The sequence below is a fragment of the Rana temporaria genome, chromosome 13 (genome assembly GCF_905171775.1).
Source record: "Rana temporaria chromosome 13, aRanTem1.1, whole genome shotgun sequence".
NCBI classification, from domain to species: Eukaryota; Metazoa; Chordata; class Amphibia; order Anura; family Ranidae; genus Rana; species Rana temporaria.
The window spans coordinates 114148864-114170303 of record NC_053501.1 but is presented as its reverse complement, the minus strand read 5'-3'; the positions used below and the strand labels follow the sequence as shown (position 1 = coordinate 114170303).

Sequence of the window (21440 nt, the reverse complement as noted above, 5' to 3'; positions counted from 1 at the left end):
TCTTTAATGTGCAGATCAGTACAATGCGGTAAATAGAAAAGGTGGTGGAAATGATTGTCTCTCGAATTTCACTCTTGGCATTACACTAAAAGACATTGTTCAATGAAACATGAAAAATTAAAGAGGACCTGTCACCAAGTCAATCACAGACAAAGCACAGACAGATCAAGTATTCTAAATGCGAAGCATTTGCTTTCAATAAAAGTATGTTTTATTCTCTCGCTTGGTGACTTTGGGGTTTATTTACTAAAGGCAAATCTACTTTGTACTACAAGTTCACTTGGAAATGCAGTCGCTGTAGATCTGAGGGGGACATACAAGGAAAATAAAAAAAACAGAATTTTTGCTTGTACGTGATTGAATGATAAAATCAGCAGAGCTTCCCCTCATTTCAGATCTTCCCCTCAGATCTAAAGAGACTGCACTTCAAAGTACACTTGTAGTGCAAAGTGGATTTGCCTTTAGTAAATCAACCCCATTGAATTTGCTAAAAAAAAAAAAGGGTATTCCTATCGGTACATCTACCCCATAGGAGTTCCTGAAGGTTGTAACCTACGTTTACAATTCTTACAGGTTTATCTACCCCAGAGGTGCACCTGTTTCTATTCTTATTGGTACATCTACCCCAGTAATCTAAGTTTACCATTCCTATCAGTACATCTACCCCAAAGGATTGCCTATAGGTTGTATCCTACATTTACAATTCTTATTGTTACATCTACCCCAAAAGAGCACCTGTTTCTATTCTTATTTGTACATCATCACCAATAGATTGCCCCTTGGGTGTAACCTGAGTTTACAATTCTTATTGGTACATCTACCCCAGAGAAGTGCCTGATGGTGACACCTTAGTGTACTATTCAGTGAGATAGCAATGGAAACCATACCTTCCCATAATGACAACACTGGACTCCAAACAAGTTCCCTACCATCATATAATAAAGCGCTGTGTAAACTGTTGGTGCTATATAAATCCTGTATAATAATAATAATAATAATAATAATAATAATAATAATATAATTCAGCTAGACCAGTAAACCTGAGCACAAGACCAGCATTACCCACCCTAAAATGTCATATGAGTTTTTTGTCTAGAATATCATATCAGATAAGGCAGAACTGAGATCTGATTGGCTATCACAGATTATTCCTCTTTCTGCATTCTCACCACATTGGTGTTAAGTCTGGTGAAATGTCTATAATAAAGTTCAGGAAGTGAGAAGACGCTCATAACTTCTGCTTCTCTGAAAGACAGTCACAACTTCCAAGTCTCGGCTACCATGTCTGTCTTTCTCGCCATCGTGTTTCTATGTAAGTACAATGATTTTTATTCTTCTTTTTATTTTTAGGATCTATTATTTTATTGCAAGCATCAAAGTATCGGTGTCTTTCCTTTGAGATCGTGTAAAACATAAAACAACTCAACCTGTTGGAAGTTCTATGTAAAACACACTTATTATATTTGTATCTGTTGTATGATAACCTCTCTTCTTTTTCTTTCTCTTCTTCTTCTTCTTTTTATTTTTCCATCATATTTACTATTCAATTGTATGCGCTGTCTTGTTCCATGAGAAATACTTACGGTACATTATGTTAATTAGTTGTTAATTAGTATCCATTCTCAGTGATGGTGGATTGCACATTATAGAAAGGAGATACAGAAGACATCTAAGCAGAACATTTCTTGACTTGCGCTGTTATTATCATTGATTGTAAGCTGTGTTCATGGTCTTGTCACACAGGCTGGAAGGTTCACATTAATCTAGATAAGTCAGAACCAGGAATGTGATTTTCAGAAGAGCTTTGTTTTAATTGTAAGAGTCAATGATGAAGATAGCTGGATGTCATCTGTAAGGAGAAAAATGCAGTCAAAGGTTGGGGCAATGCTAGGGTTGGGTACCGGGGTACATATCATGTTTCTAGTGCTGAGTGCCCCTTGTCTCATGTGATTCAAATATTGTCCTAAGTTATATCTTCTATCCAATTAGATCCCAGAATTGTATCTCCACCCGACTTATACAACTCGGGGTGGGTAGAGGGTCTGATCTCTCCATGAGGGAGTTAAATGAAGATGTCTAGTTTAGTAAAGGGGGATCTGGTGGATACATAGTTCAGGTCTGGTTGACTGGAACTGCAGAAGGAGGAATGGGAACGGTCTGGTTGCTGATTAAAATAAGTTCATAAAAGTGGTGTTGGGTGTGGCTGGTGGTTACATAAAGCATAATAGAAGTGTGTCTGTAAGTTGATTTTTATGAATGCATGGAAGATCTGATGGGTAAATGAACTCGTCCATTTGTTGTGTAAGGGGGGTGACGGGGGGAATATCAGGACAATTGATGGCTACACGTTGGAGGAGTGGTAAAGTCTGATTGCTTAACTCAACCACAGCTTGTCACCTAAGAGAGCGTCAGTTCCATCGTGATTCTAACATTTTTGTTATAAAGAAAATGTATAATTTCTAACTGGATATGAAAGGAAGGAAAAATGATTGGAATGCATTAGATTTGTTTTACTGTATTGTACATAACATTTTCTAAAAAGTGCATTTTGGCTTTTCAGCTTTGAACGTGGGAGAATCTGGTGAGTACAGAGCTGACACTGAATAATATATCATAAACACATAAATACTACAAAAAAATGTAAAATTATTTTTTTCTTTTACAATTTTGGTCTTAAAGGGCCTGATTCTCAAAAGAGATACGCAGACTTAACTGCTGTTCAGCCTGCGTATCCCTGTGCCTAACTTTGGAAACGATTCTCAAAAGGCTTTTTCCAAAGTTAGGCAGAAAATCTGACATGTGTAAGACACTTACACGGTCAGATTTTAGGATGCAGTACCGCATCCGCCACTGGGGGCATTTCTCATTGAAATGCAGCTTTGCGTATGCAAATGAGGACTTAAGCAGATTTTCAAAGCATTTCATCACTGTGATTTCTGCGTAAGTTCCGAATTTGCCTGCGCAAAACTAGGGCTGGATTTATAATGTGGAAAGTTAGTCACACATTGTAAAGGCCCATTCAAGCGACGGCATTTGGTATGCATTCCCGAGGGAGAACTCCACGGCAATTTTTAAATTCAAAACCGCCATGGGTTCCCCCCCCAGGAGCATACCAGGCCCTTAGGTCTGGTATGGGTTGTAAGGAGACCCCCCTCCGCCGAAAATTCGACGTAGGGGGTCCCCCTACAATCCATACCAGACCCGTATCCAAAGCACGCTACCCGGCCGGCCAGGAATGGAGTGGGGGACGAGCGAGCGTCCCCCCCCCTCCTGAGCCGTGCCAGGCCGCATGCCCTCAACATGGGGGGGTTGGGTGCTCTGGGGCAGGGGGGCGCACTGCGGGCCCCCCCACCCCAGAGCACCCTGTCCCCATGTCGATGAGGACAGGACCTCTTCCCGACAACCCTTGCCATTGGTTGTCGGGGTCTGCGGGCGGGGGCTTATCGGAATCTGGGAGTCCCCTTTAATAAGGGGGCCCCCAGATACCGGCCCCCCACCCTAAGTGAATGGATATGGGGTACATCGTACCCCTATCCATTCACCTGGAGGCAAAAAGTAAAAGTTAGTAAACACACAACACAAGGCTTTTTAAAATAATTTATTATTCTGCTCCGGATGCCCCCCCTGTCTTCGTTATTAGCTCAATTACCAGGGGGGGCTTCTTCTTCCACTCTCCGGGGGTCTTCTCCGCTCTCCGGGGGGGTTTCTTCTTCCGCTCTCCGGGGGGGGCTTCTCCGGACTCCGGGGGGCTTCTTCCATCTTCTCCCCTCTTCCGCTCTTGACTCGGCGAACCCCGGTTCTTCTGCAGCTCTCCGGTGCCTTCTTCTTCAGCGCTGGCTGCCTGCTATGTTTGTGTGTTAGCTCAATTAGTAACAGGCAGCCGGCGCGGTCTTCTGTGACGTCAGGGTCTTCTGTTCTTCTCCCCTCTTCCGATGTTGACTCGTCGCCTGTTGTCGCTGTAATGATGGAAGCGCGCCTTGCATCCCATTTATATAGGCATCACCGTCCCATCATGCTCCGGCAGGTACCCACGTGGTGGGTGCACGTGGGTAGGCACCCACCACGTGGGTACCTACCGGAGCATGATGGGACGGTGATGCCTATATAAATGGGATGCAAGGCGCGCTTCCATCATTACAGCGACAACAGGCGACGAGGCAACATCGGAAGAAGGGAAGAGAAGAACAGAAGACCCTGACGTCACAGAAGACCGCGCCGGCTGCCTGTTACTAATTGACCTAACACACAAACATAGCAGGCAGCCAGCGCTGAAGAAGAAGGCACCGGAGAGCTGCAGAAGAACCGGGGTTCGCCGAGTCAACAGCGGAAGAGGGGAGAAGATGGAAGAAGACCCCCGGAGTCCGGAGAACCCCCCCCGGAGAGCGGAGAAGACCCCCGGAGAGTGGAAGAAGAAGCCCCCCTGGTAATTGAGCTAATAACGAAGACAGGGGGGGCATCCGGAGCAGAATAATAAATTATTTTAAAAAGCCTTGTGTTGTGTGTTTACTAACTTTTACTTTTTGCCTCCAGGTGAATGGATAGGGGTACGATGTACCCCATATCCATTCACTTAGGGTGGGGGGCCGGTATCTGGGGACCCCCTTATTAAAGGGGACTCCCAGATTCCGATAAGCCCCCCGCCCGCAGACCCCGACAACCAATGGCAAGGGTTGTCGGGAAGAGGTCCTGTCCTCATCAACATGGGGACAGGGTGCTCTGAGGTGGGGGGGCCCGCAGTGCGCCCCCCTGCCCCAGAGCACCCAACCCCCCCATGTTGAGGGCATGCGGCCTGGCACGGCTCAGGAGGGGGGGGACGCTCGCTCGTCCCCACTCCCATTCCTGACCGGCCGGGTAGCGTGCTTTGGATACGGGTCTGGTATGGATTGTAGGGGGACCCCCTACGTCAATTTTTCGGCGTGGGGGGGTCTCCTTACAACCCATACCAGACCTAAGGGCCTGGTATGCTCCTGGGGGGGGAACCCATGCCGTTTTTTTCCTTTAAAAATTGGCATGGAGTTCTCCCTCTCAGGAATGCATGCTGAGCGACGCTGTCATTTTTTTTTTTAATTATTTGTTTTCCCGGCGCGTCTTTTTTTTTCACCCGTCGCAACTTTAGTGTCCCGTCGAAATTCTCAAAGCCGCCCGGCGTTAATTACGTTCGCGCGCTGCACGTCGGGAAAATGACGTCACACGCATGCGCAGTACGGCCGGCGCGGGAGCGCGCCTCATTTAAATTTTAAACGCCCCCAGGAGAGGAGGACCGCCTTACGACGGCGGCACTTAAGTTACACGGCCTGAAATTTCTACCTAAGTGCTTTGACGATCGGGCACTTAGGTAGAAATTTTAAGTCAGTGTAACTTAACTGCTGAAATTTAAGTTACGCAGACTTTTTGAGAATTTGGCCCAAAGTTTTCTGAGAAAGAAGGGGTTTGGATCATTGATTATAATTTTGTCAATAGCTTTTCATTAATGCAGGGGTAGAAGATTATTCTAAAAGTGCGGGATATCTACATTTGCACACAACCGAGATTAAATTGTAATTATATTTACTTAAATTAATCACACAAATACTTGCTGGAAAGACCCGTTGTGCTGAGATTTGAATTTAGGTAAAAATTTTATTGAAACTTTCAAAGTTCAAATTTTTAGGATATATTTTTTGAAAGCATTGAACTGAATGGGAGCCGGTTTTTGATGGTTGCACTTCGGAGGGTTTCTAAATGAACACCAAATGTCACCCAAATGGAGGGAAGACGGGAAGAGTTGGGGGAGATCTTTGCAAAGTACATGACCTGATTAGACCGGCTCAATCATCCTCTATGTGTGTAAAGAAACCGCTCCCCCGTCCTCTCCAGAGACTCCACCTCAACCGGATGTAACGCCACCTATTGTTAGGGTTAGGAGGTGACGTCACATCCGGGTGAGGTGGAACACACGACGAGTCTCTGAGTTTCACACTGCTGGAAAACATTTATATTTTTTACATTTGGTTGATCCATCTAAGGTAGATGTTTAGCACAAATATTGATTGTTTTTTTTGGCCATAAAGGGATTAGCGCCTTACTTTACCTATTCACTCTCATTGTTTTAGTGACACATTCACTTAAAGGGGCAGCTGTCCCATTATTCACTTAGGCCTTTTGGGGTTGGCGCCATTTCTATTTGAATCACATTATTCATGGTTACCTCTAAACCAGGGGTCTCAAACTCAAATTACCTGAGGGCCGAAAGACAAGTTTTCATATCCCATGGGGGGCTACATGCAAACTTTCAAACTTCAAAAACAGTACTGGTGTCAGGGAACATATTATTAACCCCCAGCACTGGTGTCAGCGGACACATTATTAACCCCCAGCACTGGTGTCAGCAGATGCATTATTAACCCCTTGTATTGGTGTCAGCAAACACATTATTATCCCTGACCACTGCACTGTACACGGACCACTACACACGGACCACTGCACACTGACCACTACACTGCACACTGCCGACAGACCACTACACTGCCGACAGACCACTACACTGCTGACAGACCACTACACTGCCAACAGACCACTACAATGCCGACAGACCACTACACTCTGACCACTCACCATCATGGCACAGCACATCAAGGCTCAGAGCCCAGCACATCAGGGCACAGCACATCAGGGTACAGGGCACAGCACATCAGGGTACAGCACATCAAGGCACAGAGTCCAGCAAATCAGGGCACATGGCACAGCACATCAGGGCACATGTCACAGCACATCAGGGCACAGCACATCAGAGCACAACAGGGTACAGGGCACATCAGAGCACAGCACATAGGGGTACAGCACAACAGGCCACATCCGGGTACAGGGCACGGCACATCAGGACATATCAGGACAAGGCACATGGCACATCAGGGTACAGCACAACAGGCCACACCAGAGCACATCACATCAGGACAGGGCACATGGCACATCAGTGTACAGGGCACATAAAACAGCACATCAGGGTACAAAGCCCAGCAAATCAGGGTATATGGCACACATCAGGGTACATGGGCCACAATCAGAGCACAATCAGGGCACATGGGGCATATCAGGGCACAATTAGGGCACATGAGAGCACATCAGGCACAGCACATCAGTACAGGGCACATGACACATCAGGGTACAGGGCACAGGGTACCCTGATGTACAGAGCCCAGCACATCAGGGTACATGAGGCACATCAGGGTACATGGGGCACATGGCACATCAGGGTACATGGGGCACATGGCACATCAGGGCACATGAGGGTACATGGGGCACAATCAGAGCACATCAGGGCACATGAGAGCACATCAGGGCACATGAGAGCACATCAGGGCACATCAGGGCACAATCAGGGCACATGAGAGCACGTCAGGGCTCATGAGAGCACGTCAGGGCTCATGAGAGCACATCAGGGCACATGAGAGCACATCAGGGCACAAGGTCAGCGTTTACTTGCTGTTTTCTTCAGATGCAGAGCAGTGCAGGAAGCGTCTGTCATAAGTTCACTTGTCTCATGTCACGCTGCTACTCCCCGGCGGCCCCCCCTCTCTTCTCGTCCATCCCAGATGATGTCACAAGCAAATAGGGATGGACGAGAAGAGAGGAGGGGCCGCCGGGGAGTAGCAGCGTGACATGAGAGACAAGTGAACCTCTGACAGACGCTTCCTGCGCTACTCTTCATGCACCTCGATCTACACTTCCGCGGCACCCGCCCTGCCTGCGGGCCATTTATTACCGGTCCGCGGGCCGTAAACCAATCACCTGTAGGGGCTTTTAAAGGGCCACCAAAGTTTGTCACTGATGTCTCTGGCCATTTCACAGGCGTATGCAGTATTCATGTATATGTAAATCCTCACCCAACAAACCATTCAGTTTAAATTATAAATAAAAGGAAGAACATTTGTGTATAGATATAAAAAAACATTATATGCTCTTTCCTCTTTTTTATAATTGATCGCATTCCTTCTTTTCTCAGCTGTATAAGGAGCTCAGAGAGCTGGGGGAGAAGAAACAGCAGCACATTGATCTTCCCAGTAAATGGCTGGGAAGGTGGGGCATGTCACCACAAGTCTGATCATTGGAGAAGCAGGTTGAGTTTCCAGTACAGCTAGAAAACTGACCATGGTGGGCTCTCCTTCTTAATGCTTAGTAATAGGAAAGCAGAGGGACTGGCAGGAACACCAGGGATCTCACACATATGAAGAATAGGAAATGTTGGGGTAAGGTTTGAGAGGTTGGGTATCTATCTTTACTCGGTGCAACCTCATCTTTTGTATTTTGCCAAAAATTGGGTAATAAATTGCTTATGCTAAGATTTAAGATTATGACATAAAACATGAAACTACCACCATTTTATTCTTCAGGATCTCTGCTTTCAGAAAATATATCATGTTTGGGGGGTTTTAAAAAATCTTCAGGCGTAAAATTATTTTTTTATACATTTGTGCAAAAATGTCTCAGGCAGGGAAAGTTAACCCTTTGAGTTTTTTTTTACCTTCATGTCTTCTATGCATCAAGTTAGAAAATCTTCAGTGTGCAATAAAGCCCCCCCCCTCCCCAGACCTCCAATACTTACCTGAGCTCTATTGGATCCAGCGATGTACATGAGAACAGCTGCTCTCCCTGGTCTCTTCCTCCTCATTGGCTGAGCCATTGGCTCCTGTTATTGTCAGTCACAGCCAATGAGCCAATGAGAAGAGAATGGGGGTGGGGTACAGCTGTGCTACGTGTGTGAATGGACACAGAACAGCGGCTTGGGAGCGAGCCTGCTCAGGGGGCATTCGGCAGGAGGGAGGGGCCAGGAGTGCCTAGGTGGGACCTGAGAAGAGGAGAATCGGGACTGCTGTGTGAAAAAATATTACACAGAGTAGGTATGTATAACATTTTCGTTGCTTTAAAAAAAGTCTGCCTTTAAAGAGGAAGCACAGTCTGCTCACATAATTTGTAATAAAAACATCTTTGCCATTCTGAAGCTTCCCTCCAATCACTTTGCATATTATTTTATATATACTGTGATTCTGTACTTTGCCAAATATACTGCAGAAATCTCCTTCCACTGAGTCCGGCTGCAGCCATTTTAACTGTGGGCAGCTGGAGCTGCTGCCTGTTCACTTCCTGGATTTACACAGACACACAGAGGCAACACCTCCAGCTCTGCGGCTCTTATTGTTTGTCTTGTGACTCCTCCCTTCCTGGCAAACTCTCAGGAGAGTGAGAGAGAGATCTGAGCATGATGTCATAAGCCTAGGCTAATGGCCAGACAGGAAACAGGAAGTGGGCTGTATGAGGGATTTCCTGGCAGAAAAAAAATCTTTTACTATCCAAAGATAAAAAAACAACAACAAGGGAAGAAGATTTAATAGATGGAAAAAATAAAAAATATCTGAAGGTGCAATTTATTATCACTGTAAGGAGAATGGTTTTCACCAAAAGAAAGCTCTATTTGTGGGAAAAAAAAAGGACGTCAATTTTGTTTGGGAGCCATGTCACACGACCGCGCAATTGTCAGTTAAAGCGACGCAGTGCCGAATCGCAAAAAATGGCCCGGTCATTGGGCAGCCAATTTTTCTGGGCTGAAGTAGTTAAAGCGGTGGTTCCCATACATACCTTAGTACAGCATCTTCACCCGTGCATCCGGGTTGCGAGTCCCGCGGGAGTGGGCGTTCCTCACATGATGTTGATTGACGTTTTGCCCAAAAACAAGCTCTCCCCCCGTCGCGTAAGCCGCGTCACGATTGGCGAAAGGAGCCGAACGGCGATGCGCATGCGCAGTATAGCGCCGACTCGCCGTTCGGCTCCTTTCGCCAACCGTGACGCGGCTTACGCGACAGGGGGGAGCTCGTTTTTGAGCAAAACGTCAATCAACAGCATGAGAGGAACGCCCACTCCCGCGGGACTCGCAACCCGGATGCACGGGTGAAGATGCTGTACTAAGGTATGTACAGCAGGAAAAAAAAAATAATAGCCTTAATCGTGATGGAATGTGGGGGGGCAGTGGAATAAAAAAAAGTTGTTTTTAAGGGGGAACCACCGCTTTAAGGACAGAAGTTTTCATTGTTGAAAACAAAGATTTACCAACGTGAGGGAAAATCTCTGTTCTCAGGACTACAAACATTCCCATTTCTATAGAGAATGTATTTTTCTCATACAAGATGTGATCACCTCTCTGTGTTTTGCTGCACACTGTGCTCTCTATGTGTTCTGTGTGATCTATTTTCTTCTATAGGAGGGGCCATCAAACCTGTGGTGACCTTCACACCCAACTGGGGGAATATATTATATAATGACGATGTGACTCTAACGTGTGATGTGCCGTCTACTGAGGAGCCCCGGACCTATCACTGGTACAAAGATAAGAGACCAATACCAGGAGATCAACAGAGTCTTCATATCTTCATATCTTCAGTACATCAGGACAGAGGAGATTACCAGTGTCAGACCATCGGTGGTGATATCAGTGATCCCGTCTTCCTAAATGTTACAATAAGTGAGTGATCTCATCTCATCTCCATCATTACAGATTGTTGGGTGTGAATAGAACAACATAAAGTATCATTTTATTACATTTCAGATCTTATCATCCTGCAGAGACCCCCATCTGCCATCTATGAAGGAGACCCCCTGACTCTGAGATGTCATCATTGGAGATATTTTAATGCAATAAACACAAAATTCTACAAGGATGATCAGGAGATAAAACCATCAGAATCTGACTCCACATTCCATATTCCTAATATAACGAGGAGTCAGTCTGGACTCTACAAATGTACTAAACACATATACTATTCTGATATTTCAAATGGGATGGAGTTCTCAGATGTCTCCTTTATCTCTGTGAAAGGTAAATGAATGTTTTATATAAATCTTTATCCTTAGAGATATTGGTGGATCCAGAGGAAGGAGAATTCAGACAAAAATATCATCTTTAACCACTAGCCGACCAGCCACCGTCATTATACGGCGGCAGGTCGGCTCTCCTGGGCGAGAACCCGTAGCTATACGTCCGCTCGCCCCCGACTCCCGTGCGGGCTCGATCGCCGCCGGGCACCCGCGATTGCTCGGTACAGAGCGGGGACCGGGAGCTGTGTGTGTAAACACACAGCTCCCGGTCCTGTCAGGGGGGGAAATACCGATCTTCTGTTCATACAATGTATAAACAGAGGATCAGTGTTTCCCCTAGTGAGGCCACCCCCCCCCCCCCACAGTAAGATAACACACAGGGACATACTTAACCCCTTCCCCGCCCCCTAGTGTTAACCCCTTCACTGCCAGTGGCATTTTTATAGTAATCCAATGCATTTTTATAGCACTGATCGCTATAAAAATGGCAATGGTCCCAAAAATGTGTCAAAAGTGTCCGAAGTGTCCGCCATAATGTCGCCGTACCGAAAAAAAATCGCTGATCGCCGCCATTACTAGTAAAAAAATTATATTAATAAAAATGCCATAAAAATACCCCCTATTTTGTAAACGCTATAACTTTTGCGCAAACCAATCAATAAACGCTTATCGCGATTTTTTTTTAACAAAAAATATGTAGAAGAATACGTATTGGCCTAAACTAAGGAAAAAAAAAGTTTTTTTATATATTTTTGGGGGATATTTATTACAGCAAAAAGTAAAAAATATTCATTTTTTTCAAAATTGTCGCTCTATTTTTGTTTATAGCGCAAAAACTAAAAACCGCAGAGGTGATCAAATACCACCAAAAGAAAGCTCTATTTGTGGGAAAAAAAGGACGCCAATTTTGTTTGGGAGCCACGTCGCACGACCGCGCAATTGTCAGTTAAAGCGTCGCAGTCCCGAATCGCAAAAAGTGCTCTGGTCTTTGACCAGCAATATGGTCCGGGGGTTAAGTGGTTAAAGTGACTTTGTTGCAGAAATAAAAAGAAGAGATTTAAAATGTTAGTAAACCGCGGGGCGTGTTTATTTTATTTTTTTTATACCTGGAAGGCAATCTCACTCCTAGTACAAATCCTCACCCTAAATCCCTCCTTCTAGCATAAGCCCTCCCTCCAAAGCCCCCCTCCTAGTGTAGGTTGTCCCTCAAATCTCCCCTCCTAGCACAAATTCTCTCCCCCAAATCCCCCCTCCTAGCACAAATCATCTCTCCCTAATTCCCCCTCCTAGTAAAAATCCTCTCCCCCAAATTCCCCCTCCTAGCACAAACCCTCTCCCCCGAATTCGCCCTCCTAGCAGAAATCCTCTCCCCCAAAATACCCCCTCCTAGCACAAATCCTTTCCCCAAATTCCCCCTCCTAGCACAAATCCTCTCCCCAAAATACCCCCTCCTAGCACAAATCCTCTCCCCCAAATTCCCCCTCCTAGCACAAATCCTCTCCCCCAAATCCCTCCTCCTACCACAATTCCTCTCCCTCAAAAACTCCCTCCTAGCCTAAACCCTCCCTCCAAAGCCCCCCTCCTAGTGTAGGTTGTCCCTCAAATCTCCCCTCCTAGCAAAAATCCTCTCCCACAAACCCTCTCACCAAATCCCCCAAAAATTCTCCCCCAACAATCCCACTTCCAGCACAAATACTCCCCCCAAAGCCCCCCTCCTAGCACAAATTTTCTCCCCCAAATCCCTCCTCCTAGCTTAAATCCTCCCCCTAAATCCCCACTCCTAGTGTAGGTTCTCCCCCAATACCCCACTCCTAGTAAAAATTCTCCCCCAAATCCCCGCTTCCAGCACAAATCTTCTCCCCGACAGGAGAGGAGCTTTTAGCTGGTTGACAGCCTCAGCTCTGTTCCTGTGTGGAGGAGATGTGTTCCTTCCCTCCAATCAGCTCACAGAGCTCTCCTCCCTGATGTCACTTCAGCTCCCATCTCCCTTTTTTGGACAGCTGTTAAAGCTTCATAAATTCAACACTTTGAATGGATGTAGAGAAGAGAAAAGTGCAAATAAACAGGTACAACTTATATAGGATTTGTTTAATCTCTGTGTATCGCCTGAGGCCATTCGCTTCACTGGGTATATTGAAGGGTCTACAACCACTTTAATTCTCTATAGAGGGGGACTCCCTTGCAGCACTGGAGCTCTGAGCCCAGTTATCACTCAGGACAGTGACCGGTTGAAGTTTGATGATTGTGTTGGTTTCCTCCAGAGTCTCGGTTTACCGCTCACCATCCAGATATATATATACAGGTAGAATAAATGACTTGTGTCCATACCGGGTTCTCTATTTTTTTTTTTTTTTTCCCCCCCTTTTCCTCCCCCCCTTTTCCTTCCCCCCCCCCCCCCGGATCTGTGTGCCATGCAATCTTCTTTGTGGTTTTTCATCTTTCTGCTTCTGTCGTTCCCTGGACGAACTTTTCTGTGGATTTGAACACTTTCCACTTTTCCCAAACCATCCTGTTTCTGTCCTCTTCTCCTAACTCTCTGCAGGCAAGATACTCCATCTCTTCTATATATTCCACCCTTTCTATCCACTCTTTAATTGATGGCCTCTTTGGGTGTAACCAATTTTTGGGGATCAGAGCCTTAGCTGCGTTTAACAACACTGGGACCAGAGTTGTTCCATATTGTTTTTTGGTTTTTTCAGTTCCGTGAAACAAACAGGTCAGCGGGCTACATATAATCGTCTCTCCTGTTATTTCTGCGATATATTTCAAGATTTCTTTCCAATATTCCTGCATTCTCGGGCAGTCCCACCATATATGTAGCGTTGTTCCTTTTTGTTTACAGTTTCTCCAACATAGCTCTGAATTTCTAGGGTGGATCTTATTCATTCTTGATGGGGTCATGTGCCATCGCACCATACATTTATAATTTGCTTCTATGGTGGTAATGTCCGCGGCATGGTTATATACTGCACCTATCATTTGTGTTTTATCAATTTTTTTACCAATGTCGCTTTCCCATTTTTCTAAAAAGGGCAATGCTTCCTGGGCCTCGAGTTCTGTTAGTATCCCGTATACCTTTGATATACCGTGTATCAGGGGCTTGTCCATGCTGCATATTTTTTCTATTGGATATAGTGTCTTGTCTTCCCTAATTGGTTGTGGTAGTGTGCTCACAAAATGTTTTAACTGCATATACTCCCATTCACTCATGCTTTGTTCCCCTTCCCCTATTTTTATCTCTTGTCTAAGTTTAATTTTTCCCCGTGTAACAATATCTTTTAATTTTTTCTCCCCTAAGTGTTTTCCAAAACGTGTTCCGTTACCTGGTGGAAAAAAATTTGTGCCTGCTAATGGGATTAATGGAGAGTTATACTCCCATTTTTCCCGTCTCAATATTGTGTCCCATATCCTAAATACGTTCCTTGTTATGTTGTGTGTGTTCGTGCTAAATTCCCTCATTTTCGGTGGTATCCATACATTTCTACTTAATAGTGTCCCACTTAATTTTTCTTCCATACGTACCCATTTTTTTTGTGTATGTGCGTTTGTCCATTCTACCATCCTAGCTAAATTTACAGCAAAATAATATCTTTTTATATCGGGGAGCCCCAACCCCCCTCCTTTTTTTTTCAAGCTCAACAATGAATAGCTTAATCTAGCCTTTTTACCTGCCCATAAATATTTCAAAATTACTGTTTTAATTACTTTAAAGAAGCTTTGCGGTATTTTTATTGGGAGCATTTGAAGTTTGTATGTTATCTTTGGTAAAATCATCATTTTAAACGCATTAATCTTGCCTATCCAGGAGATATGTTTTTTTGCTAGGTTTTTCAGGTCATGGTTAATGTCATTGATTAAGGGGACAAAGTTGGCCGAGTAGAGTTTTTCAACTTTAGATGTAATTTTTATACCCAAGTACGTTATAGCTTCTTTTTCCCATGTAAATGGATACTCTTTCTGTAGTTCTTCTGCTTCTTTTTTTTCTATCCCCAGATTCAAGATTACCGTTTTTATCGGGTTTATTTTAAAATTTGAAAGTTCTCCATATCTTTTTATTTCCTTTATAACATTAGGGAGAGATACTCTAGGTTTGGTCAGATATAGAAGTATGTCATCCGCATACGCCGCCACCTTGTGTTCTTCATCTCCCACTCTCACCCCTCCTATCCCCGGGTTTTCCCGGATTTTTGCTAACAACGGTTCCAAAGCTATTACATATAGGAGAGGTGAGAGCGGGCACCCCTGTCTGGTTCCGTTTTCCATGTTGAACACAGATGACACACTCCCATTGACCTTCACCCTTGCCGTCGGGTAGCTGTACAGGTTCTTTACCCATTTCATGAACCTTGGGCCCATGCCTATTTTTTGTAAAGTTTCCATCATAAACCCCCAGTCGACTCTGTCAAATGCTTTTTCGGCATCTAAGGACATGAGTACGACTGGGGGTTTCTTTTTTGGGTCTTGTTGTAACAGTAACAGGGTCCTTATACTATTGTCTCTTCCTTCTCTGCCTGCTACAAAGCCCGTCTGATCTGAGTTTATTAATTGCGGCATTAAACCTTTTATCCTGGTTGCTAATATTTTCGCGTATACTTTCAGGTCTGCGTTTAACAGTGCTATTGGACGGTAGGAGGAACACAACGTTCCATCTTTTCCCGTTTTAGGGATAATAGAAATATTTGCCAAAAGAGATTCTTTTCTTATTTCTTCTTCCTCTCCTATTTTGTTAAAATAGTTACATATCTCTGGAACCAGGAGTTCGCTAAATGTTTTATAATATTTAATCGGCAAGCCGTCGGGGCCTGGACTTTTCCCGCTCGGGGTTTCCCTGAAGGCTCTATGTACCTCTTCTTGAGTTATTGGGGCCTCTAGGGATTCAATGTCATTTTGAGAAATTTGAGGTAATTTCGCTTCTTCTAAGTATTCCCTGATTTTTCTTTTTCTCATCTTTTCTTGCTCTTGTGTTTCCTTAGTTCTTATTGAATATAGTGAGCTATAAAAAGTCCGAAAGGATTCCGCTATTTCAGACGTCTTATATTTCATAAGGCCGTCTTGATTCTTTATTTTTTCGATGTAGTTTTTTTTTTTTTTTTCCCTGGATATTTTGGCTAAATGTTTTCCTGGTTTGTTCCCCCATTTATATCTCTCCTTTCTAACATTTTTGAATATGTCTCTTGTTTCAACCTTCATCAGATCTCTAAGCTGGGTCCTCTTTACAATAATTTCATGATATATTTCATTTTCTCCTCGTTCTTTATGCATCTGCTCCAGTTCAAATAGCTCAGTTGTTAATTTTTTCATGTTAAATTTCCTTATCTTTTTTTTCCCTGCTCCTATTGAGATTAATTTCCCTCTAATGTATGCCTTATGGGCCTCCCAAACGGTAGCTACCCTTACTTCAGGTGTGTTATTAAGGGTGAAATATTGATCCAATTCCGTTCTCACTGTGTTGTTTACCTCTATATCCTCTATAAGTTCTTCATTCAGGTTCCATGATCCTTTTCTTTGCTCTATTTCTTTGAATCTAATTTCCGCAATTACAGGAGCATGATCTGAGATTGTAGATACCCCTATCGAAGTATCTACTACCTCTTCCAATAACTCATGGTCTACCAATATATAGTCCAATCTTGAGTATGTTCCGTGCACGGAGGAATAGTAAGTGTAGTCTCTTTTATTTGGATATGTAATCCTCCAGGGATCTATTAAACAGTAGCTATGCATTTTTTTTCTTAATATTCTAAGCTGTTTAATATTTCGCCTCTGAGCCCCGGATGTACTATCCAGTTGATAGTCCATTGAGAGATTGAAATCTCCTGCTAGTATTACATGTCCTACTTTAAAGTCCATTAAGGCATTCAAAATCCCCCTCAGATATTTATGCGGTTGGCTGTTTGGGCAGTAAATATTTGCTAACGTGTATTTTTTCCCTTGGAGTACTCCTTTTAGAAACAAATAACGACCTTCCGGGTCTACTTTCCTATCTTCCACTGTAAAGGAGATATTTTTCCCTATTCCTATGGCGACCCCTTTTGCTCTCTTCTTTGGGGAGTCCCCGTAGTACCAACTAGGAACTGCCCGAGAATACAATCTGACATTAGAGTCCAGCGTTATGTGTGTCTCTTGCAGGAAAACTATTTCAGCGGAATACCTTTCAATTTCTCTTAGTACCATATGTCTTTTTTCGGGGCAACTGAGACCTCTTACATTATATGTTAAGAACTTTATGTTTGTCATATTTTTTTTTTTTTTTTTCCCCTCTGTCTTGGGTATATATGTTCTTTCCTACTGCATGACACACAGATCTGAATCCCTTTCCCCCCCTCTCTAATCTTCCCCTCTCCCTTCCCACCCAATCTCCTCCCCCCCCTCCCTTCTCCCTCCCCCCCCCCTCCCTTCCATTTGTACCTTGCCCCCTTGTTCTTCTTTTGGGGCTTTCTCCTCCCCTCCCCCCCCCCCGTTCGATCCCTGACCTTCTGGTCATTTTTAGAGCTTTTTCTATTTGGCGCTCCTGGCGCTCTTTTGCTCCTCAGGCTGAGGTGGAGTTCTATTTTAGCCTGGTCTCCTGTCCCCCTATACTAGGGAACTGGTGAAGAAGCACTCTCTGGGTCTCCCTTCTCCCCGGTCCGACTCCGATAGCTTACTATGTTGGCCCTCCCCATTTCCCCCCCCCCCACAGCCCCCCCCCACAATTCCCCTCCTCCCCGGCCGATCAACGCTAATAATTTCTTGGTATTGGGATGCCTAAACTATGACAAAATTCTGGTATTTCCTCCAAAAACCTCAGTCTTGCCGAAACACCATTTTTCCTGCCTATTAGGCACGCTGGAAATCCCCAGTTATACTGAATATCATGCTCCTGCAGAACACCTAGCAATGGTTTTAAACTTCTTCTTCGTTTTAACGTCTCTTGTGACAGATCTTGATAAATTTGAATATTATGTTGATCGTATCCTAACGGCGACTTCCCTCTCAGTTTTCTCCATAGCTGGTTTTTCTCTTCCCAACTTTCAAAACGCACAATAATGTCCCTTGGGTAATCCTGTGCTCTCTCCCTAGGACGTCTTATTCTGTGTGCTCGTTCTATTCTGAGTGGGGAAGTTGTTTCTCTCTCTAATATTGGATTGCAGATTTTTCTTATTATTTCTGGGAGGTCCTCGGCTTGTGTCGTTTCTGGAACACCGCGTATTCTTATATTCTTTCTTCTATCTCTGTTCTCTTGATCTTCTAATTTATACGCCTGTTCTCGTTGGTTTATTTTTAATGCTTTTATTTCATCCTCTAGTTTTTTAAATGAGATTACATTATGGTCAACTTTTTTCTCCACTTCTTCCACTCTTTCCAATATATGCCCCATGTTTTTCTCCATTTTTTCCATTTGCGTTTTGAGTGATCTTTCTAACGCAGCGAACATGCCTTCCATCTCCCTTTTTGTTGGCAAAAGTGTCATATCCTGCGTTTCTTCCTTATTTCTCCGTTCTAGATCTATTTCTTTGTCTGTTTCCCTATCTTGATCTGTTCTGCTCTCTAGGAGTGATTCTGAAAATGTTTCTGAGTCAGCCAAGGTATTAGCTGGCCCTTTTTTCTTATCTTTTTTCTTCTCCTTTTCTGCCTGGCCTGTTCTGCCAATCGATGGTTTTTCTATGTGCTGGTTGTCGCCGTTTATCACATGGGTCACAAATTTACACATCGGGCCTGGGCTTTGACTTAAACGGGGTACCTTTGGGGTTGCCCCGCCTTTCACTATTTTTCCCCTTGTGGTCATCTTTGCCCCTGTGTTGTAACTACGTCACTTTAGAACGGTTCCGAGGGAGATCCGTTTGCGCTTGTGATAGGTGTGTACTCCCCTCTCCTCCCCGTCTCCAATGCCCGTATATCTCGGGGACCTTCTCCTACGGGTTTACCTGGCTCTATGGTCGGGTTACCCGCAATGCGTATAATACTTTTACCGATACTTTTACCGTTATGTTATGTCTTTTGATGATTCATTTATCGCATTTTAAAGTTGTTGTAATATTTCTGTTTTTTATCTTGAACCTTAAAAAAAGGTATTCAGAACCATTCAGAGCCGTTAACATGTATACTGACCCCACTCTTCTATCTGACTCCAGTGTCCGTCTGTCAAATATAGTACAGTAAAAATTCAGTGTATCTTGTTCACATATTGAACCCCATACGAAGAGAGAAAGTATCAAGAGGGGGCCACAGGAGAAACAATGGGGTTACCGACCTCCTTTCAGGAACACAAAGAAACTAGCAATGCTGAACTCATGTCTCTTATGTCACATTATTCCATGCTGTCACAACAGTCCCATCCTTTTATCAGTTCCTCAGGGAGCAGCATCCCATTTATGTTTTACTTTTTAATACTTCTTATAAATTTTTTTTTAGAAAGGAGTTTGTACTCACCACTTCAATGGTTGAAGTGCATTCGTATTGTGTACTCACCGGTCCATTGTTGTTTAGGGGAGCTTACCAGCTGTTTGTGTTCTGAGTTGTTTCCCCGCCTGCTATTGTGATAGTGGTGATAGTGGTGAAGCCTGCTGCAGCCTAGTCCTCTTCGTCTAGGATTGATGCTCCATTTCGCTGGGCTGCAGGGCTATGGAGCTACAGAGCCTCCCTGCGCTGTATGTCAGTTTCCCCCCCCCGAGCCCCCCTCCCGGGGCCGCACGTCGCGCCTCCACAGCGCGTCCGCTCGTATGCTCCGGGGGTCCGGGCAGACCAGGGAGAAGCAGCGCAGCACTGCTGCCTATCCGCCAGGAGAGTCTGGGGGGACGAGGGAAACGCCGCAACACCGCCAGCTGTCAGCCGGGAGAGACAAGGGACCCGGAGGAGCCGCCCACGTGTCGGGTAAGCCGTCGGGGGAGAACTTGCAGGTCCGCTCCGAACGACCGGCCAGGAGCTACGTTCCGGGGAGGGAGGGAGGAGGGAGGGGGGCCCCCACGCCTAGTAGAGGAAGCGGAGGGAACGGAGGGAGCGGAGGGTCCAACTCTGGCTCAATTCAGCGTGGCTTCGGAGCATGGCTGGAGAGCGGGGATCCCATCTAGCTGCTCCTCCTCGCCGACCGCGCCATCTCCAGACTCCTCCCTCCAGCTGCATACCGGGTTCTCTATTAACGTGTATTACTGTAGTGGATACAACAGGTCAACTTAGCTAAAGACCGATGGGGGTTGATTTACTAAAACTGGAGAGTGCAAAATCTGGTGCAGCTGTGGATGGGAGCCAATCAGCTTCTAACTTCAGCTTCTTCAATTAAGCTTTGACAATAGAACCTGGAAGATGATTGGTTTATATGTAGCGCTGCCTCACATTATGTACTCTCCAATTTTAATGTCCTCCCCCCCCCCCCCTCCATGTAAATTGTCCCATGTCCACCGCAAAGCATTGTGTGATTGTCGTCATTTAGAGAATAAATAATATATTCCCATCATTTATCATTTCTATCAATTTCCTCCTCCAGAGCTCTTCTCTCCTCCGGAAATAAAAGTGACCCCGTCCAGGGTAATAGTAGGAGATGAGATGACGGTGAGATGTGACACCAGACGGGATCCGCTCAGAGGCGGCACGGAGCTGCACTTTGCCTTCTACAGAGATGGAGGGACTGTGCAGGGATTCGGTATATCCAATACATACAGAGTGCTGTCATCTCAGCTGGAGGATTCTGGGAATTATACCTGTGAAGTGAGGACGACGTCTGACACTGTGAGGAAGATGAGTGATGGGATCCATATCCAGATACATGGTGAGCATATAACCCTACATGGAGGACTTTGGTCCAATCATAAATTATCCTTACTGTTTGTACTTTTTTTATTTCTTTATCCCCTGACAGTCACATGTTCAATGAATAGGACTCATACTGACCAATCATTGTCATCCTTTCTTCTTCCAGAGCTCTTCTCTCCTCCACAAATTAAGGGGCCCTCATACATCGTAACAGAACTAGATGAGATGACGGTGAGATGTGACACCAGACTGGATCCACTAAGAGGCGGCACAGAGCTGCACTTTGCCTTTTACAGAGATGGAGGGACTGTGCGGGAATTCGTTATATCCAATACATACAGAGTGCCATCATCTCAGCTGGAGGATTCTGGGAATTATACCTGTGAAGTGAGGACGACGTCTGACACTGTGAGGAAGATGAGTGATGGGCTCCGTATCCAGATACAAGGTGAGGATATAAAAATAAGTCAACATTAGTTATATCCAATTGTAGATTAAAATTAAACATTCATACTGTTTTGAGCCAAATATCCAGATACACGGTGGGCATGTAGGCAGGTGCCAATTGATGCACTGTATATATAATATGCTACTGGTATTGTGGCCGGTTATTGACGTGGTGTGTCTGTTTGGCCTGTTGCAGTTCCTGTACCCGGGATATTTATGTGAATGGGGAGGGGGGGGGGGACTTGTACGGCCTTCCTTTAAAGTTGGTCTTGGAATAGAGAGGGACCCACACAGAGAATGTAGTGCCTTACTAAAGAAGGTCACCCCTTGGCAGGACCATGAACGAGACAATCACCATTAGATGGGAACTATTACAAGACAAAGGTATGAGACACCTCAGCATAGTCATAAAGACTCCACAC

At 44.8% G+C, this 21440-nt stretch overlaps 2 protein-coding genes across 2 annotated transcripts in view; both read left to right on the top strand.

Annotated features, from left to right (window-relative positions):
• The window catches only part of LOC120920242 (Fc receptor-like B), a 31031-nt gene that overhangs the window by 8718 nt on the left and 873 nt on the right, over window positions 1-21440 (top strand). The window contains exons 2-3 of the mRNA XM_040332207.1: window positions 20306-20587; window positions 20738-21019. Coding sequence (XP_040188141.1) covers window positions 20306-20587; window positions 20738-21019 — 564 coding nt within the window. The remainder of the gene's footprint in view (window positions 1-20305; window positions 20588-20737; window positions 21020-21440) is intronic.
• Window positions 1206-10683, top strand: LOC120920243 (low affinity immunoglobulin gamma Fc region receptor II-b-like). The gene is made up of 3 exons (XM_040332208.1): window positions 1206-1312; window positions 2561-2581; window positions 10232-10683. Exons 1-3 carry the CDS (start codon window positions 1282-1284, stop codon window positions 10498-10500), a joined length of 321 nt encoding a protein of 106 aa, XP_040188142.1. The 5' UTR covers window positions 1206-1281; the 3' UTR covers window positions 10501-10683.